The sequence below is a fragment of the Anomaloglossus baeobatrachus genome, chromosome 5, assembly GCF_048569485.1.
Source record: "Anomaloglossus baeobatrachus isolate aAnoBae1 chromosome 5, aAnoBae1.hap1, whole genome shotgun sequence".
NCBI classification, from domain to species: domain Eukaryota; kingdom Metazoa; phylum Chordata; class Amphibia; order Anura; family Aromobatidae; genus Anomaloglossus; species Anomaloglossus baeobatrachus.
Genome location: NC_134357.1, coordinates 264129997 through 264146640, shown reverse-complemented (window position 1 = coordinate 264146640; position 16644 = coordinate 264129997). Strand labels below are relative to the sequence as shown.

The 16644-nt window shown below is 51.7% G+C and overlaps 1 protein-coding gene across 1 annotated transcript in view; it reads right to left on the bottom strand.

Moving 5' to 3' along the window:
* The window catches only part of LOC142309948 (NACHT, LRR and PYD domains-containing protein 3-like), a 156334-nt gene that overhangs the window by 33955 nt on the left and 105735 nt on the right, over positions 1-16644 (bottom strand). Inside the window, exon 9 of the mRNA XM_075347420.1 lies at positions 5174-5353. Within this exon, the coding sequence (XP_075203535.1) occupies positions 5174-5353 (180 nt within the window). The remainder of the gene's footprint in view (positions 1-5173; positions 5354-16644) is intronic.

Here is a 16644-nt window from a genome sequence, read left to right as displayed (position 1 = left end):
AATTAGCTGCACTCATTAGCGGACGCCATGTCGGGTTTGAAGACCCCCTGAGGTGCCTAAACAATGGAGCTCCCCCATAAGTGACCCCATTTTGGAAACTAGAGGCCTCAAATAATTTTTCTAGATGTTTGGTGAGCACTTTGAACCCCTGGGGGCTTCACAAAAGTTTATAGCGTTGAGCCGTGAAAAGAAAAAAAATTCTTTTTACCACAAAACGGTTGCTTCAACTAGGTAGCTTTTTTTTTCACAAGGGTAACAGGAAAAAATGCACCATAAAATGTATTGTGCATTTTCTCCTGAGTACGCAGATACCTCATATGTGGTGGAAATCAAATGTTTGGACACACAGCAGTGCTCGGAAGGCAAGGAGCGCCATTTGAATTTTTGAGTGCAAAATTAGCTGCACCTGTTAGCGGACGCCATGTCGGGTTTGAAGACCCCCTGAGGTGCCTAAACAATGGAGCTCCCCCACAAGTGACCCCATTTTGGAAACTAGAGGCCTCAAATAATTTTTCTAGATGTTTGGTGAGCACTTTGAACCCCTGGGGGCTTCACAAAAGTTTATAGCGTTGAGCCGTGAAAAGAAAAAAAATTTTTTTTACCACAAAACGGTTGCTTCAACTAGGTAGGTTTTTTTTTCACAAGGGTAACAGGAAAAAATGCACCATAAAATGTATTGTGCATTTTCTCCTGAGTACGCAGATACCTCATATGTGGTGGAAATCAAATGTTTGGACACACAGCAGTGCTCGGAAGGCAAGGAGCGCCATTTGAATTTTTGAGTGCAAAATTAGCTGCACCTGTTAGCGGACGCCATGTCGGGTTTGAAGACCCCCTGAGGTGCCTAAACAATGGAGCTCCCCCACAAGTGACCCCATTTTGGAAACTAGAGGCCTCAAATAATTTTTCTAGATGTTTGGTGAGCACTTTGAACCCCTGGGGGCTTCACAAAAGTTTATAGCGTTGAGCCGTGAAAAGAAAAAAAATTTTTTTTACCACAAAACGGTTGCTTCAACTAGGTAGCTTTTTTTTTCACAAGGGTAACAGGAAAAAATGCACCATAAAATGTATTGTGCATTTTCTCCTGAGTACGCAGATACCTCATATGTGGTGGAAAGTAATTGTTTGGGCGCATGGCGGGGCTCAGAAGAGAAGGAGCGCCATTTGACAGCAAAATTGGTTGGAATCATTAGCGGACACCATGTCACGTTTGGAGACCCCCTATGGTGCCTAAACAGTGGAGCTCCCCCACAAGTGACACCATTTTGGAAACTAGAGCCCTCAAATAATTTTTCTAGATGTTTGGTGAGCACTTTGAACACCTGGGGGCTTCACAGAAGTTTATAGCGTTGAGCCGTGAAAAGAAAAAAAACATTTTTTACCACAAAACGGTTGCTTCAACTAGGTAGCTTTTTTTTTCACAAGGCTATCAGGAAAAAATGCACCATAAAATGTATTGTGCATTTTCTCCTGAGTACGCAGATACCTCATATGTGGTGGAAAGTAATTGTTTGGGCGCATGGCGGGGCTAAGAAGAGAAGGAGCGCCATTTGACAGCAAAATTGGTTGGAATCATTAGCGGACGCCATGTCACGTTTGGAGACCCCCTATGGTGCCTAAACAGTGGAGCTCCCCCACAAGTGACACCATTTTGGAAACTAGAGCCCTCAAATATTTTTTCTAGATGTTTGGTGAGCACTTTGAACACCTGGGGGCTTCACAGAAGTTTATAGCGTTGAGCCGTGAAAAGAATTTTTTTTTTTTTTTACCACAAAATGGTTGCTTCAACTAGGTAGCTTTTTTTTTCACAAGGGTAACAGGAAAAAATGCACCATAAAATGTATTGTGCATTTTCTCCTGAGTACGCAGATACCTCATATGTGGTGGAAAGTAATTGTTTGAGCGCATGGCGGGGCTCAGAAGAGAAGGAGCGCCATTTGACTTTTCAAACGCAGTGCACTGATCGGCCGCTGCAGGACGCACGGTCGGATGCGATAAAAAAAAGCGTCGGGGATACGTAAAAAAAAAAAGTCACGCCAAAAATTGACCATGGATGCAGATACGTTATGTGCATCCCTGATCAGCGCTTGGCGGGACGCACGGACGGATGCGATACAAAAAGCGTCGCAAATACGGAAAAAAGTCACGCCAAAAATTGAGCAGGGATGCCGATCCGTTATCTGCATCCCTAATCAGCGCTCGGCGGGACGCACGGACGGATGCGATACAAAAAGCGTCGGGGATACGGAAAAAAAAGTCACGCCAAAAATTGAGCAGGGATGCCGATCCGTTATCTGCATCCCTGATCTGCGCTCGGCGGGACGCACGGACGGATGCGATACAAAAAGCGTCGCGAATACGGAAAAAAGTCACGCCAAAAATTGAGCAGGGATGCCGATCCGTTATCTGCATCCCTGATCAGCGCTCGGCGGGACGCACGGACGGACGCGATACAAAAAGCGTCGGGGATACGGAAAAAAGTCACGCCAAAAATTGAGCAGGGATGCCGATCCGTTATCTGCATCCCTAATCAGCGCTCGGCGGGACGCACGGACGGATGCGATACAAAAAGCGTCGGGGATACGGAAAAAAAAGTCACGCCAAAAATTGAGCAGGGATGCCGATCCGTTATCTGCATCCCTGATCTGCGCTCGGCGGGACGCACGGACGGATGCGATACAAAAAGCGTCGCGAATACGGAAAAAAGTCACGCCAAAAATTGAGCAGGGATGCCGATCCGTTATCTGCATCCCTGATCAGCGCTCGGCGGGACGCACGGACGGATGCGATACAAAAAGCGTCGTGAATACGGAAAAAAAAGTCACGCCAAAAATTGACCATGGATGCCGATCCGTTATCTGCATCCCTGATCAGCGCTTGGCGGGACGCACGGACGGATGCGATACAAAAAGCGTCGGGGATACGGAAAAAAAAGTCACGCCAAAAATTGAGCAGGGATGCCGATCCGTTATCTGCATCCCTGATCTGCGCTCGGCGGGACGCACGGACGGATGCGATACAAAAAGCGTCGCGAATACGGAAAAAAAAGTCACGCCAAAAATTGACCATGGATGCCGATCCGTTATCTGCATCCCTGATCAGCGCTTGGCGGGACGCACGGACGGATGCGATACAAAAAGCGTCGGGGATACGGAAAAAAAAGTCACGCCAAAAATTGAGCAGGGATGCCGATCCGTTATCTGCATCCCTGATCAGCGCTTGGCGGGACGCACGGACGGATGAGGTGTAAAAATGGACAGGGGATACGGAAAAAAAAAAAAAAGTTATACTCACAGTACCCAGAGGACTAGCAGGAGGATCACTGACCAGAAGAGCTGCAGAGGAACAGATGGCAGAGAGATGGACAGCTTTACAGGAGCAGCAGGCAGATCAGCAGAATGCCCAGGAAGGACCCAGCGATGGACGCAGATGTGATCAGGCCGGTGAAGACAGGTAAGAGGACGTCGGGGGAGAGCAGAGGGGGAGAGGGGGGGGTGAGAGCAGAGGGGGAGGGGGGAGAGCAGAGGGGGAGAGCAGAGGGGGAGGGGGGGAGAGCAGAGGGAGAGGGGGGGAGAGCAGAGGGGGAGACCGGAGAGGGAGCTGCAGAAGCAGAATAGAAATAATGGGGGAGGCAGTCAGATCGCAGGGGGAGCGGATCGGGATGTCGGGGGGGGGGGAGGGTGGTTGGGGGGAGCAGATCGCGGGGGGGGGCACGGCAGGGGCTATCACGGCAGCGCGCAGGGGCACCACGGGAGCGCGCACGGGCTGCAAAGTGAGCACAGTACTCACTTTGCAGCAGCAGCGGTGGTAGCAGATCGGGATGCCGGGGGGGGGCAGATCGGGGCGTGGGGGGGCAGATCGGGGCGTAGGGGGGCAGATCGGGGCGTAGGGGGGCAGATCGGGGGGGGGGCACGGGCAGGGGCCTTCACGGGAGCGCGCAGGGGCCTTCACGGGAGCGCGCAGGGGCCATCGCCGGAGCGCAATACTTACCTTTGGAGCTGGCGCGGTGACAGCAGAGGCGGCGTCTGCGGCGGCAGCAGCGGTGGCGTGGTACCAAAAGTACCAGCCACTCCACGCTGCAGCCATGTTGGGGGAGGGTCCCCAGAGCAGCACAGGCCTGGGGAGGGCGGCCACCGGCAGATCAGACCGCCCCACTGCACACTGATTGGAGCGATTGCGCGTCATAGCACGATCGCTCCAATCAGTGCTGCAGGGGCTGGGGGCGGCATGTTTGAGGTCCACCTATGATATGCTGCAGCAGCTGCGGCATCTCATAGCTGGATCTCACAGGATCGCACTAATTCGGGCATTATTTTTGCCGAAATTAGTGCGATCGATGTGGTTGGCGGTTCAGATTTGAACAGCCAATCACATCGATCGTCGATAGGGGGTGGCGATGCCACCCCCCCTGGGGTCAAGCAAAGGTCCCCTGCTGTAAGAAACAGCAGGGGACATCATTTGAAAGCCGTTGCTATGGCCACGGCAATCAAATGAAGTTTAGGCCGTAAAATTACGTCCCTGGTCGTTAAGTCACGTTAAAATAGGACGTAATTTTACGGCCCGCGGTCGTGAAGGGGTTAATATAAACAAAAAAAAAAAAAAAAAATTCAAAAAAAAAACCAAAAAAAAACAACAAAGGTTTATATGGTGGTTTTCTTTGTTTGTCGCAGCGGGGGGATAGGTCCGTTCCTAGAGGCTGGGAGCACCGATAGTCGGTGGGGAGTATGAAGTCACTCAGGGGTAGTGGCTTCAGACAGGATTGGGAACTTGTGGGCGTAGGTCCTGCAGGTTCTGGGGAGGGGTATTTTAACGATGGAACGTTAGTACCCCACACCTTGGGTTGGTTGGACACAGCCGAGGTGGTCCTCTGGGCCAGTGGTATGTTACGGCCAGGGGATAAGGATGATTAGTGGCTTCTTGGACGGACCTATCGGTTGTTTGCCAGTTGGGAGGGTATACATGTATCGGTTTATGTTTAAAGAGGGTGGCATGCTGAGCCACAAGTTTTGATACATGTATACTGTTAAATAAAAGCTGTGGCCATTCGCCCAAAAAGTTGTTATGTCTTTATTTCAAGTAGAGTGGTTAAGAGGTGTTTTGGTACATGGGAGACCCAATTATCCCTTTTAGATACGTCATGTATATTCTTATTATGAATGTGTTTAGAACCTACTTTTTCTTCTCTGAGACACAGGCAAGGTTGCTGAATCTCTCGCATAATTCTTGCACATCAGACTCTGTTAGCTCCTCACAAATGTACATAGACACCTCCATCTCCATCAAAGTTGAGTTTGTGATAATTACAGAGTGGAGATCTTCACAACAGGATGATTCCAGATCACAGCCCCATAGTCTGCAGATAAATAAAGTTAAGAATTAGCGAGGCTAGTGGATTCCATGTTTTCTTCCAAAAATCAAAACCACTCACATGCATGAGCACATTCATTACATACATTACCCCTCTATAAATCACTTACCCCTCTATAAATCACTTGTAAGGCCACATCTGGAATATGGGATCCAGTTTTGGGCTCCACATTTTAAAAAGGACATTCAGAAGTTAGAGACAGTTCAAAGGCAGGCAACTAGACTACTACAAGGAATGGAAGGCCTCCCATATGATGACAGGTTGAAAAAGTTAGATATGTTTAGCTTAGAAAAAAGACGTCTCAGAGGAGATCTCATTTATATGTATAAATACATGTGTGGTCAATATAAAGGACTGGCACATGACTTATTTCTTCCAAAGACAATACTAAGGACCAGGGGCCACTCACTGCGAGTGGAAGAAAAGCGATTCCAACAGCTAAATAGGAAAGGGTTCTTTACAGTTAGAGCAGTCAGACTGTGGAATGCCCTACCACAAGAGGTAGTAATGGCAGATACTATAACAGCTTTCAAAAAAGGGCTGGATGATTTCCTCAGTACAGAACATTGTTGGTTATAAATGACTTTGTGACCAAATGTAGAACTGGTGGAGGAAGGTTGAACAAGATGGACCTAGGTCTTTTTTCAACCTAAGTAACTATGTAACTACTAAAAAATTGGTCAGTGACTGCTTTCCATGTACAACCCATTATGCATATGAGTAGTTCAAGGACTGAAAAAGTGCTCATTTTATCCCCATTACAAAGTGGCATGGCAGGTGGGACTGACACCTCACCGCTCCATTCATTCTCTAGAAGACTGCAAGAAAAATCCAAGAGCAGCAATCAGCAGCCACATGGGGAATAAATCAATTGCAAATCGAGCATGCACATTTCCGCTCCATAATAATGGAAATAAAATGTCTCCATTCTGTCAATCAGTGTAGCTCCCAGGGGTCAGACCCCCACTGATTGACAAATTATCATCTATCCACTAGATAGGTAATAACTTGTTTTTATTGGGCAACTTCTTTAAATTATCAACGCAAGTAAGCGATGCAGATTTCCCCTTTCATATTTTATTTACTTCACAATTTATGTATATGTTCTATCCAGGGCTATAATGATTGCAGTTGCAGAGGTTACGACCATGACCAGCCCTGGGAATAGAGGGTGCCCACTGGCGCCAGCACATATTTTAGCTGGATGTGCGTCCTCGAACAATCAGCTGAAGTGTATTGCTGTGAAGTGACCGCCGTATCCCTACATAGCAATTAAATCTGCCGGCCAATGAGAGGCCAGCAGCTAACACCAACATGAGTATGACTGGTAGTGGATGGCAGTGACATCATGTACTGCTAGTCGCTTGCACACAAGTCAGAAGAGGATGCCGCGAGCAGAGCGCAGAGAAGGTGAGTAGAATCGCTTTTTTATGCTCTAAAAAAACAGAGACAGAACAGGAAACATATACACCAGGATATGAGATATGTATATCAGGATGGGCCAAAGATGGGGGGCATATATACCAGGATGGGCCCAGGATGGGAGACATACATGCCAGGATGGGGAATACATATAGCAGAATGGGCCCAGAATGGGAAACATTTACAGCAGGATGAGGGATATATGTACCAGGACGGGGACATGTTTATAAGCATATATATATATATATATATATATATATATATATATATATATATATATATATATATATATACACACATACACACAATTTCTATCAGATATTTTTGTTCAAACCTTCAAATTAAACGTTACAATCTGCACTTGAATTCTGTTGTAGAGATTTCATTTCAAATCCAATGTGGTGGCATGCAGAGCCCAACTCGCCAAAATTGTGTCACTGGCCAAATATTTCTGGACCTAACTGTATATACAAATAAGGAATAACGTTTGGAACACCATTCTAAGTCTTAACTGGGTGCAAAAACCTAAAAAAACATCAGCTGAGACCCAGGCTATTTATGCGTATGATATGGATTGGCAATAGGTGTGGTTGGAGAGGGTTCACAAACGAAAAACTACTAACAAATAAGGAATAACGTTATTCCATATTTGTTAGTAGTTTTTCGTTTGTGAACCCTCCCCAACCACACCTATTGCCAATCCATATCATACGCATAATAGCCTGGGTCTCAGCTTCCCATACACGGTAAGTTTTTTAACTGCATGAGAGGACACACACAAGCTAGGGACCCCAACGTAGAGAAATACTTTGGCGTAGTGTTGGGGCTCTGTTGCATTGATCAATTCAGTAGCTAAATTTCTCTTGATTCATATGTTCATGGCAGTAATGCAGATTCCATTTTTCACATATTCACTCTTACATATAGCTATTGGATTTTTCAAGTCAGTATTCACACAGCAGTTTCTGCTATTTCATGTATTCCCCTTACATAGTCACTGGTGTGCATACCTTATCTCCCCATAGTAACTGTATATACACACACACACACACACAATACTAGAATGGGGGACCTATATAACAGGATGGGGGACATATATACCAGGATGGGTGACATATATACTGGGATGGGCCTAGGATAGGGGACACATATACCAGGATGGGAGCAGGATGGGAGACATTAGTACATAATGGAGGAGGAGTGAGCAACTCATATGTCCTTTTAAGATTTAGGACATTGCAAGGGCCCATATATCTGACCAACATGCGGTGAAGGGCCCAGGTCCATATTTTGCATTGCATCAAGCTGTGTTGGTTGACCCTAAGACTTTCAGTATGGCGCCCCTGAGGCTGCAGTTGCCACAGGGTACTGCACCTCACTTAAGCTGCGGTACTCATCCTGGATCCAGAGGAGGTCGATACTGGTTCCCCTACACACAAACTCATGCACACCAACAGGTTGCCCTTCCCAATGGGGACCGGGCTAGGGTTGGGTCTTAAGGTAGTCACCAAACATGGGGGACTGCCACCCACTAGTGACAGGGAACCAGGGGAGGAGCAGCCACAAGGGGAAGTTAGGAGCAAAACAACAGTTAGAGAGTTCTCCAGCAGCAGAGGAAGAGAGCAGATGGGTTTACCGGTGGTTCTGGTGTGACGCAGGAGCTTAATTGCTCCCTCGGGACCGGCACATTGCAGGGTGCAGAATCCTAGGGTGGAACAGACTTCAAGTTGTATCACCAGAATCTGCAGGACAAGGGGATTGTAGGTACCTCTGGCCACCACAGTTCCCGGAGCACAGTGCTACATATGGTCCTGAGTCGTGATCTAAGTCAGGCCCCACCACAGACCTGTGGCATCTGCATATGGGACAGGAGTTCACTTTTCAAGTCCCCTAGTAGCTTCAGGCCATGAAGATCCATCTCTAAAGGCACAAGGAGGAAGGGCCCATCGTCCACTGTACCAGTTCTGACCTCCAACGGATCCGAGATCGATTGGGGCCCATCATGGCAGTGACCGGTATCTCCCGGGCAAGCTAGAACTGTGAGTAAAGAAACCTTGAAATCGCAGAGACTATGTCCGCCTGTCCTTGCCGGCGCCAGCGCCCCGTGCTCCTTCGCCAAAGGCCACTACTTCCCTCATCATCTTCCCTGGGGCCCGCTCCACCTGTGGGGAGCAGAACCATCTTTGCTGCTACAACCATCCACACCGGAGCACAGCGACAGCAGCGGTGGCTAATCCTTGGTCGCGTACCACAGGTGGCGTCACGAGACAAATTATCCCCATTCATGCTCCCTTCTTATTGTACGCCTTGGGGCCACGAAGCCGTGCATGGCCACCCCTGACATCCCCAGACCCGACATCACTGGCCCGGCTTCGAGTAAGGTTAACCCTTTGCCCCATGGGTGCTACATCAGCATCCTATGGGAAATCTGACCTGAACAGATAATGTGCATATTCAGTAACACATACTGTAGTTCTACTACATGTCTTCAACCACATCTGTGCTTTTAAAATTAACGTACACTATGAACTAGGAAGTGGAGATTTCTCCCGCCATGAGTTTCTTACCATATTAATTATGCGGGCTAATTTCTTTGTCATTTATTCACATAGAGAACCCATTCTTTTGGTTTCCCTGGTAATCAATTATAGTGAGAAGGACCTTGAAAGACGTAGAGATCCAGAGGTGCTCATCCTTTGTTTTTCTTTAATTGGGTAAGAATTCCAGTTTCAGATCAGTAACTTATTACATTGTACAGCATGTTAGTAAAACCCTTGATTGGCTGTAAATCATATCTGTCACCTGACCACCCACAGAAAAATAGGCCATATCATCTCATGGCAAAATAGCCGTATAATTTTTTTAAATTTTTTTTTAAGTTCATAGTCTTGTGCCACACATCTCAGGATATGTTAAAAGTAAGGAAGGATAGAACTATATGCCTAAATCAGCAAAAGACCTCATTCAGACTACAGCATTTGCCCTATATGAGAACATCGGACATCTGAATGAGGCCTAAGATGTACAACTGGAAACATGATCTTGTATTAGTGGTCAAATGTTCTCTTGTCCTTTATGGATTTACTAGAGTCTTCATCCTCCTCATTTATAGGTGATTAAATTTGATTGAGGAGTAGTAAATGCTATTGTGTTGCGGGCGGGGGCCGCCGCCGCTTCTCTCTCGGAGGGCCTGCTCGGATCCGCGTTCGCTGCTGCAGCTCGAGTGGCACCCGGACCCGGGTTCGCACGGCCGCCCGTCCTCACAACCGTCGGAAAGAAGATATTTACAAGGGAGGTTGTCTGTGACGCCACCCGTGGGTTGCGGTGAGGGATGGTGACACCGCCGCTGCCTGGTGATGGGGTGACCGGGGCTGATGGAGCGGGGCAGCAAAATGGGATACCCTCCACGGGTAGGGGAGGTGTAGTCCCGGGGCCCTGTGTAAGAACACGGGAGTGATGGCTGCTGGAGGTGGCGCGCCGGACCGGGGGACAATGGTGTACTTACAGTTCAATAACTTCACATAAGTCCAGTAGTAAACCAAGTTGCCAGTGGCCGGCTGCCTTTGGAGGGTGCATTCGGGTCCCGCACCCAAGTTGATGAGCAGATAACCCTTCCTCCTGCACTGTGTGTTTCCTTCTCATTTGGAAAACTTTGCATGGAACGGAGAAGTCCATTCCCGGTTCTATTTGTGTTGGGAGCTGTGGCCCGCGAAAGCTGACCCTTGGGATTTCAGTGGGTTCTTGGCGGACACCCTATCCCCCGCGTTGGGCTTCTGTTTCGCTCTATCTGGACAGTAAATTGGGAAAATGTCTGGAACCTTGTCCCCGGCTGGTTAATTGGATAGGGGCTTGCAACCTTCCTCGCCCTAGGGTCCAGGCACCCTGACTGTGCACGGCCTCTGGACCAGATTCCCGCTGTCGATAACGGCGGGCTACAACCCTGCCCCAGTCCACTTTAGGTCTCTTGCGACCGGATCTCCGTCGCCTGTGGCTCTGCTCACCGTCTGCCACCTAGCCAGGTAGTCTAGGGGCTACGACCCCTGACTACACTGCTGTCAGCTCTCCACACTTCAACCTGCACTTGACTCCAACTCAAAACTCAAACTAACTACTGTGTTCCCACCCCTGACACCTCAGGACCCCTAGGTGGGCGTTCTCATCCACCTGATCCCGCCCACTGGTGTGTCCTTATTATTATGAGGGGGGGACTAGGGTTTTAATGGCTGTGTGTTATGCCTAAGTGTGGGTTGTGATGGTAACAAGGAGGATATGAACTACTTGTGACTACCTGGTTTTGCCAGGGCGTCACACTCCCCCTTGGTTGAATACAGCTCGTCCGCGGGCTGTCCGGCCACTGACGTCTATTGTTTTCTGCAACTGCAAAGTAGAAAAATAACAAATAGAAAACATGGTAAAACATTCATCCCTTACGAGAGGCACATTACTTGAACGTTGCAAACATGAAAACAGTAATCTACATTTCCCGTTTTCACCCACTACCCAAAACACCTGAACCCACCCTCGGTGCCACCGCTAATCCCAAGTGCACACCGTTCCAGGTTCCTGGGGGTGTTTGCAATGTCCGGGCAAAGTCCCTTGTCCGCCAGTCCACCCCAAGAGTTCCATAGTCCGGGAACCCCTGGCCTAGAGGTTAGCCAGCGGATTTGTTAGTGACTGGGCCTCGGCCAGCTCTTCCTCCAACCAACCTCTCCAGAGGCGTTGCAGTCCTGGCACTGGAGGTAACAAGAAAGTAGAAGGGGGGTATTTACAAGATCCAAGAAAGTTTTTGAGGGGGCTCTGCCAGTTCATGAGCCATGGTCCATGATTTAACTTTTTTTTTTTAACGGGGAGTAAACATTTGAAACTGTATGAGAGTAGCTGGGAACCGCTACCTACTCCTTATTTTCATAAAGGTGACGGTGGGAGGCGAGGCAGGGTGTTTCATTCACCACAACCCATTTCTTTACATCCAGGGCAAACCACCCTCACTCTCCATAATGCTGGGTATAGCTCACCATTCCGAATTCCAGATCTCGGTCTGCGTGGCCGGTTGGCAGGTGAGGGGCCACATCTCTCCGGGACACAAAGATTTCGGAATCCAGCCCCGATTCAAATATGAAATCCCATCACTTCTGGGGGTCAAAATAACGGACCTGTCCTCTGTAGGCCGGGCCCCAGAGCTGGAAAGTAGCCTGCCGCAGGTGGTCCTTCTCTCTGTAGGTGCGGGCCAGCACCTCAACTTTGCGCTTTTCTCGAGCAGCAATCTTTTGGCGCAGCTGCCATTGCTGCCGCTCCCAGTATGGGGCACGGGTTCTGTGCTCCACCTCCTGCTCGGGAGCCAGGCCCATGCGGATGACCCTGGCGCCGGCGACGACCGGACTCTCTCTCTGCCGTGGGCCCCATCGCTCAGTGGCCTGCTCCTCCTCTCTGCAGGTACACCCCGGCTGCTCCACAGCCGAGATGGGGTACTTGGGAGTGGCTGGCGCCGCAATCGGGGTAGGTTTCCGGTCGGGTGCCGCCACCGTTGCGGCCGGGCAGACTGTCAGAGCTGTCGTCATCTCTGTTGCGGCCGGGCGGACTGCCGGAGCCGATGTCATCACGGTTGCGGCCGGGCGGACTGCCGGAGCCGACGTCATCACTGTTGCGGCCAGGAGGACTGCCGGGGAAGACGTCATCAGGGTTGCGGGGTAGGTTTCAGGTCGGGTGCCGCCACCGTTGCGGCCGGGCAGACTGTCAGAGCTGTCGTCATCTCTGTTGCGGCCGGGCGGACTGCCGGAGCCGATGTCATCACGGTTGCGGCCGGGCGGACTGCCGGAGCCGACGTCATCACTGTTGCGGCCAGGAGGACTGCCGGGGAAGACGTCATCAGGGTTGCGGCCTGGCTCGGGGCCGAGACAGGTGCCGGATCGGTGGTACAGGCGAGGCCCGAGGTCCCCATTGCTGGGTCCTCCTTTTCAGACAAGACGGGTTCTGTTGCTGTTGCTTGGGGTAGCGGGCCGATCGGGGCACTGGCCGCGGACCTGGGTGGCTAGGGAGGCGACGTGGCGGACTGGGGCAGGCCGGACCCCTCAGTCGGGACGGCCGGTTCCTTGAGAACATAGGGGCGTGGGTCACTGCTTACCCGCTCCTCCGAGGCCATCTCCCGCTCACGTGAGCGGACGGCTGCAGCCAGGCCCTTCATTTCGGTTGTCCACCGCATTAAGATGAAGTGTGCTTGGGTCTGGATACAGCGGCACATCCTCTCTGTCTGCTCCTCAATCCAGTCGGCAGTTCCGGAAATGGGACTCTCCGCACGCTGGTTGCCGGACCGCTGAGACATCTTGTCGCTCTTGTATCTAGGAACGGGATTTGGCAAAGTCCTGGTGTCCCTGCCCTTTATCTTCTTGGATCACATGCCGCTCTTCCTCTCCTCCCCCTGGTTTTTCGACAGCAGTCTCGCAGGACCCACTGTCCTTTGCGCTTCCTGTCTTGGGAGTTACCAGCTTCACCCCGCAGTCCTAGGGGGCGGGGCCTGTACTTCGCGCCTTTTTCGGGGAAGAAGATGACGGAGTTGTCGTTTTTGGCGCCAAAGATGGCGGGCAAAATGGCGGCGGTTCAAATTTTCCAAACAGTTCACGGAATTTAAAGCAAGGCGCATGTCATCTACTGATGGGGTAAGAATCCAGTTCGTGATGCCAGGTTCGGGTTGTTGCGGGCATCAACTGGAAACATGATCTTGTATCAGTGGTCAAATGTTCTCTTGTCCTTTATGGATTTACTAGAGTCTTCATCCTCCTCATTTATAGGTGAATAAATTTGATTGAGGAGTAGTAAATGCTAAAAATTGTGTTGTGGGCGGGGGCCGCCGCCGCTTCTCTCTCAGAGGGCCTGCTCGGATCCGCGTTCGCTGCTGCAGCTCGAGTGGTGAACGGACCCGGGCTCGCACGGCCGCCCGTCCTCACAACCGTCGGAAAGGAGATATTTACAAGGGAGGTTGTCTGTGACGCCACCCGTGGGTTGCGGTGAGGGATGGTGACACCGCCGCTGCCTGGTGATGGGGCGCCCGTGGCTGATGGAGCGGGGCAGCAAGATGGGATCCCCTCCACGGGTAGGGGAGGTGTAGTCCCGGGGCCCTGTGTCGGAACACGGGAGTGATGGCTGCTGGAGGTGGCACGCTGGACTGGACCGGGGGACAATGGTGTATTCACAGTTCAATAACTTCACACAAGTCCAGTAGTAAACCAAGTTGCCAGTGGCCGGCTGCCTTTGAAGGGTGCATTCGGGTCCCGCACCCAGGTTGATGAGCAGATAACCCTTCCTCCTGCACTGTGTGTTTCCTTCTCTTTTGGACAACTTTGCATGGAATGGAGAAGTCCACTCCCAGTTCTATTTGTGTTGGGAGCTGTGGCCCCGATAGCTGATGTGTCGCCCGGGGACCAGGGGTTACTCAGATCCGGGCCACAGAGTCACTTCTGCGGGTATCACGGTGGCGTGCCCCGGTCTGTGATCCCAGGCTCCACAGTAAAAGGGGTATTTGGGTGTTGGGATATTGTCTGTGACGCCACCCACGGTTGTGGTGATGTGTAGCACCACCGCCGCTCAATACAGGGATCCCGGGGATGGTGAAGCGGAGCAGCTAGGTGTTGTGTTGCCCCTCCGTGGGTAGGGGTTGGTGATCCCGGGGCCCGGTGATGGGGTAAGCAGGGAGCAGGGCGCAGTGCTGCAGTGCGGTGCCCGAGGGCACGGGTGTACTCACAAGAAAGTCACACGGAGTCACTGGTGAACTAAGAATTGCCGGTGTCCGCAGCCTTCGGTACGGGGGTGTTAGTGTCCCACACACGGTGCAGCAGCCCTTGTTGTTCCTTCCCTGCAGCAAAGTGCCTTTTTCTCCTCTCTCTTCCTCTTTCTCCTCAGCCGGGAACGGGGAATCACTCCCCTGTAGTGATCCGGGTACCCAGGTACCGAGGGGCCACCGCCCTGCTCCGGCTACCTGTTCTGGCCCCTTCCTCACTACGGCCTGTCCCGGCCCTTTCAGAGACGCCTCACTCCCAGCCTGGGAGCTACACTCCAGACTTCTCTCCTGTCTCCTCTCCACACTCTGTCTGCTCCAGCCCCTCCCCTCTCCTCTGCTTTTCCCTTACACTGGGGGCTGTGCTTTGTCATGCTGCACCGTGTGAGATCAGATTACCAAGGAGGATTAACTCTTTCTGTGACACCCTGGCTGTGCCAGGGCGTCACACACCCCCTTGGTAAAACACGGCCCGTCCTCGGGCCGTCTAGGCACCGACATTTATTAAAACTGGAAAAGGATAAAACATTTCAAACATTTTCAATCTTCCCACAGCGGGATGCACATTGCTTCAACGTTGCAACAACAAATAACACTTTTAATAATGTTAACGTAACGGGTCCTTTAGTCACCCACCCAAACAACCTAGCCTTGGTGCTGCCCCTAAAACCCAGGCAGCACCCCTTGACCCCAATCCAGAAACGGTTCCAGATTGGTCAACGGGACCGGTACTTTGCTGCCGTTGCGGCCGGGCGGACTGCCGGAGCCGTCGTCATCTCCGTCGCGGCCGGGCGGACTGCCGGGGCCGGTGGCAGGGTGGTGACAAAGGTGAGGCCTGGGGAGCCCAGGTCTGGGTCCTCCCCAACAGGCGCTGCGGGCTCCGCTACCGGTAACAGGGGTAACGGGTCGGTGCATCGCTGCGGCGGCCTCTCCAGGAACCAAACGTTGGCAGAGTCCTGGCGTCCCTGCCTTTACAGTCCTTGTCACATAAGCTGCGGTTCCTTCTTCCTGCTCCCCCTTGGTACTCGGGAGCAGTCCTTCCAGAAACTTTTTAAAGTTTCCCTTTCGCTTCTGGTCCTCCGGAGCTTCACTTCCGCCCGCGTTCTCAGGGGGCGGAGCCTCTTTTTCGCGCCCGCCGCTCGGAGAAGAAGGCGCCAAGCTGTTGTTTTTGGCGCCTAAAATGGCGGCTAAAATGGCGGACTTCTGGATTTTTCCTCAGCGGGACGCCGCTGACAGACGGGGCAAGGCGCACTTCCTCCAGGTGACTGGATGGGCTCGATCCTGTTCGTGACGCCAAATGTGTCGCCCGGGGACCAGGGGTTACTCAGATCCGGGCCACAGAGTCACTTCTGCGGGTATCACGGTGGCGTGACCCGGTCTGTGATCCCAGGCTCCACAGTAAAAGGGGTATTTGGGTGTTGGGATATTGTCTGTGACGCCACCCACGGTTGTGGTGATGTGTAGCACCACCGCCGCTCAATACGGGGATCCCGGGGATGGTGAAGCGGAGCAGCTAGGTGTTGTGTTGCCCCTCCGTGGGTAGGGGTTGGTGATCCCGGGGCCCGGTGATGGGGTAAGCAGGGAGCAGGGCGCAGTGCTGCAGTGCGGTGCCCGAGGGCACGGGTGTACTCACAAGAAAGTCACACGGAGTCACTGGTGAACTAAGAATTTCCGGTGTCCGCAGCCTTCGGTACGGGGGTGTTAGTGTCCCACACACGGTGCAGCAGCCCTTGTTGTTCCTTCCCTGCAGCAAAGTGCCTTTTTCTCCTCTCTCTTCCTCTTTCTCCTCAGCCGGGAACGGGGAATCACTCCCCTGTAGTGATCCGGGTACCCAGGTACCGAGGGGCCACCGCCCTGCTCCGGCTACCTGTTCTGGCCCCTTCCTCACTACGGCCTGTCCCGGCCCTTTCAGAGACGCCTCACTCCCAGCCTGGGAGCTACACTCCAGACTTCTCTCCTGTCTCCTCTCCACACTCTGTCTGCTCCAGCCCCTCCCCTCTCCTCTGCTTTTCCCTTACACTGGGGGCTGTGCTTTGTCATGCTGCACCGTGTGAGATCAGATTACCAAGGAGGATTAACTCTTTCT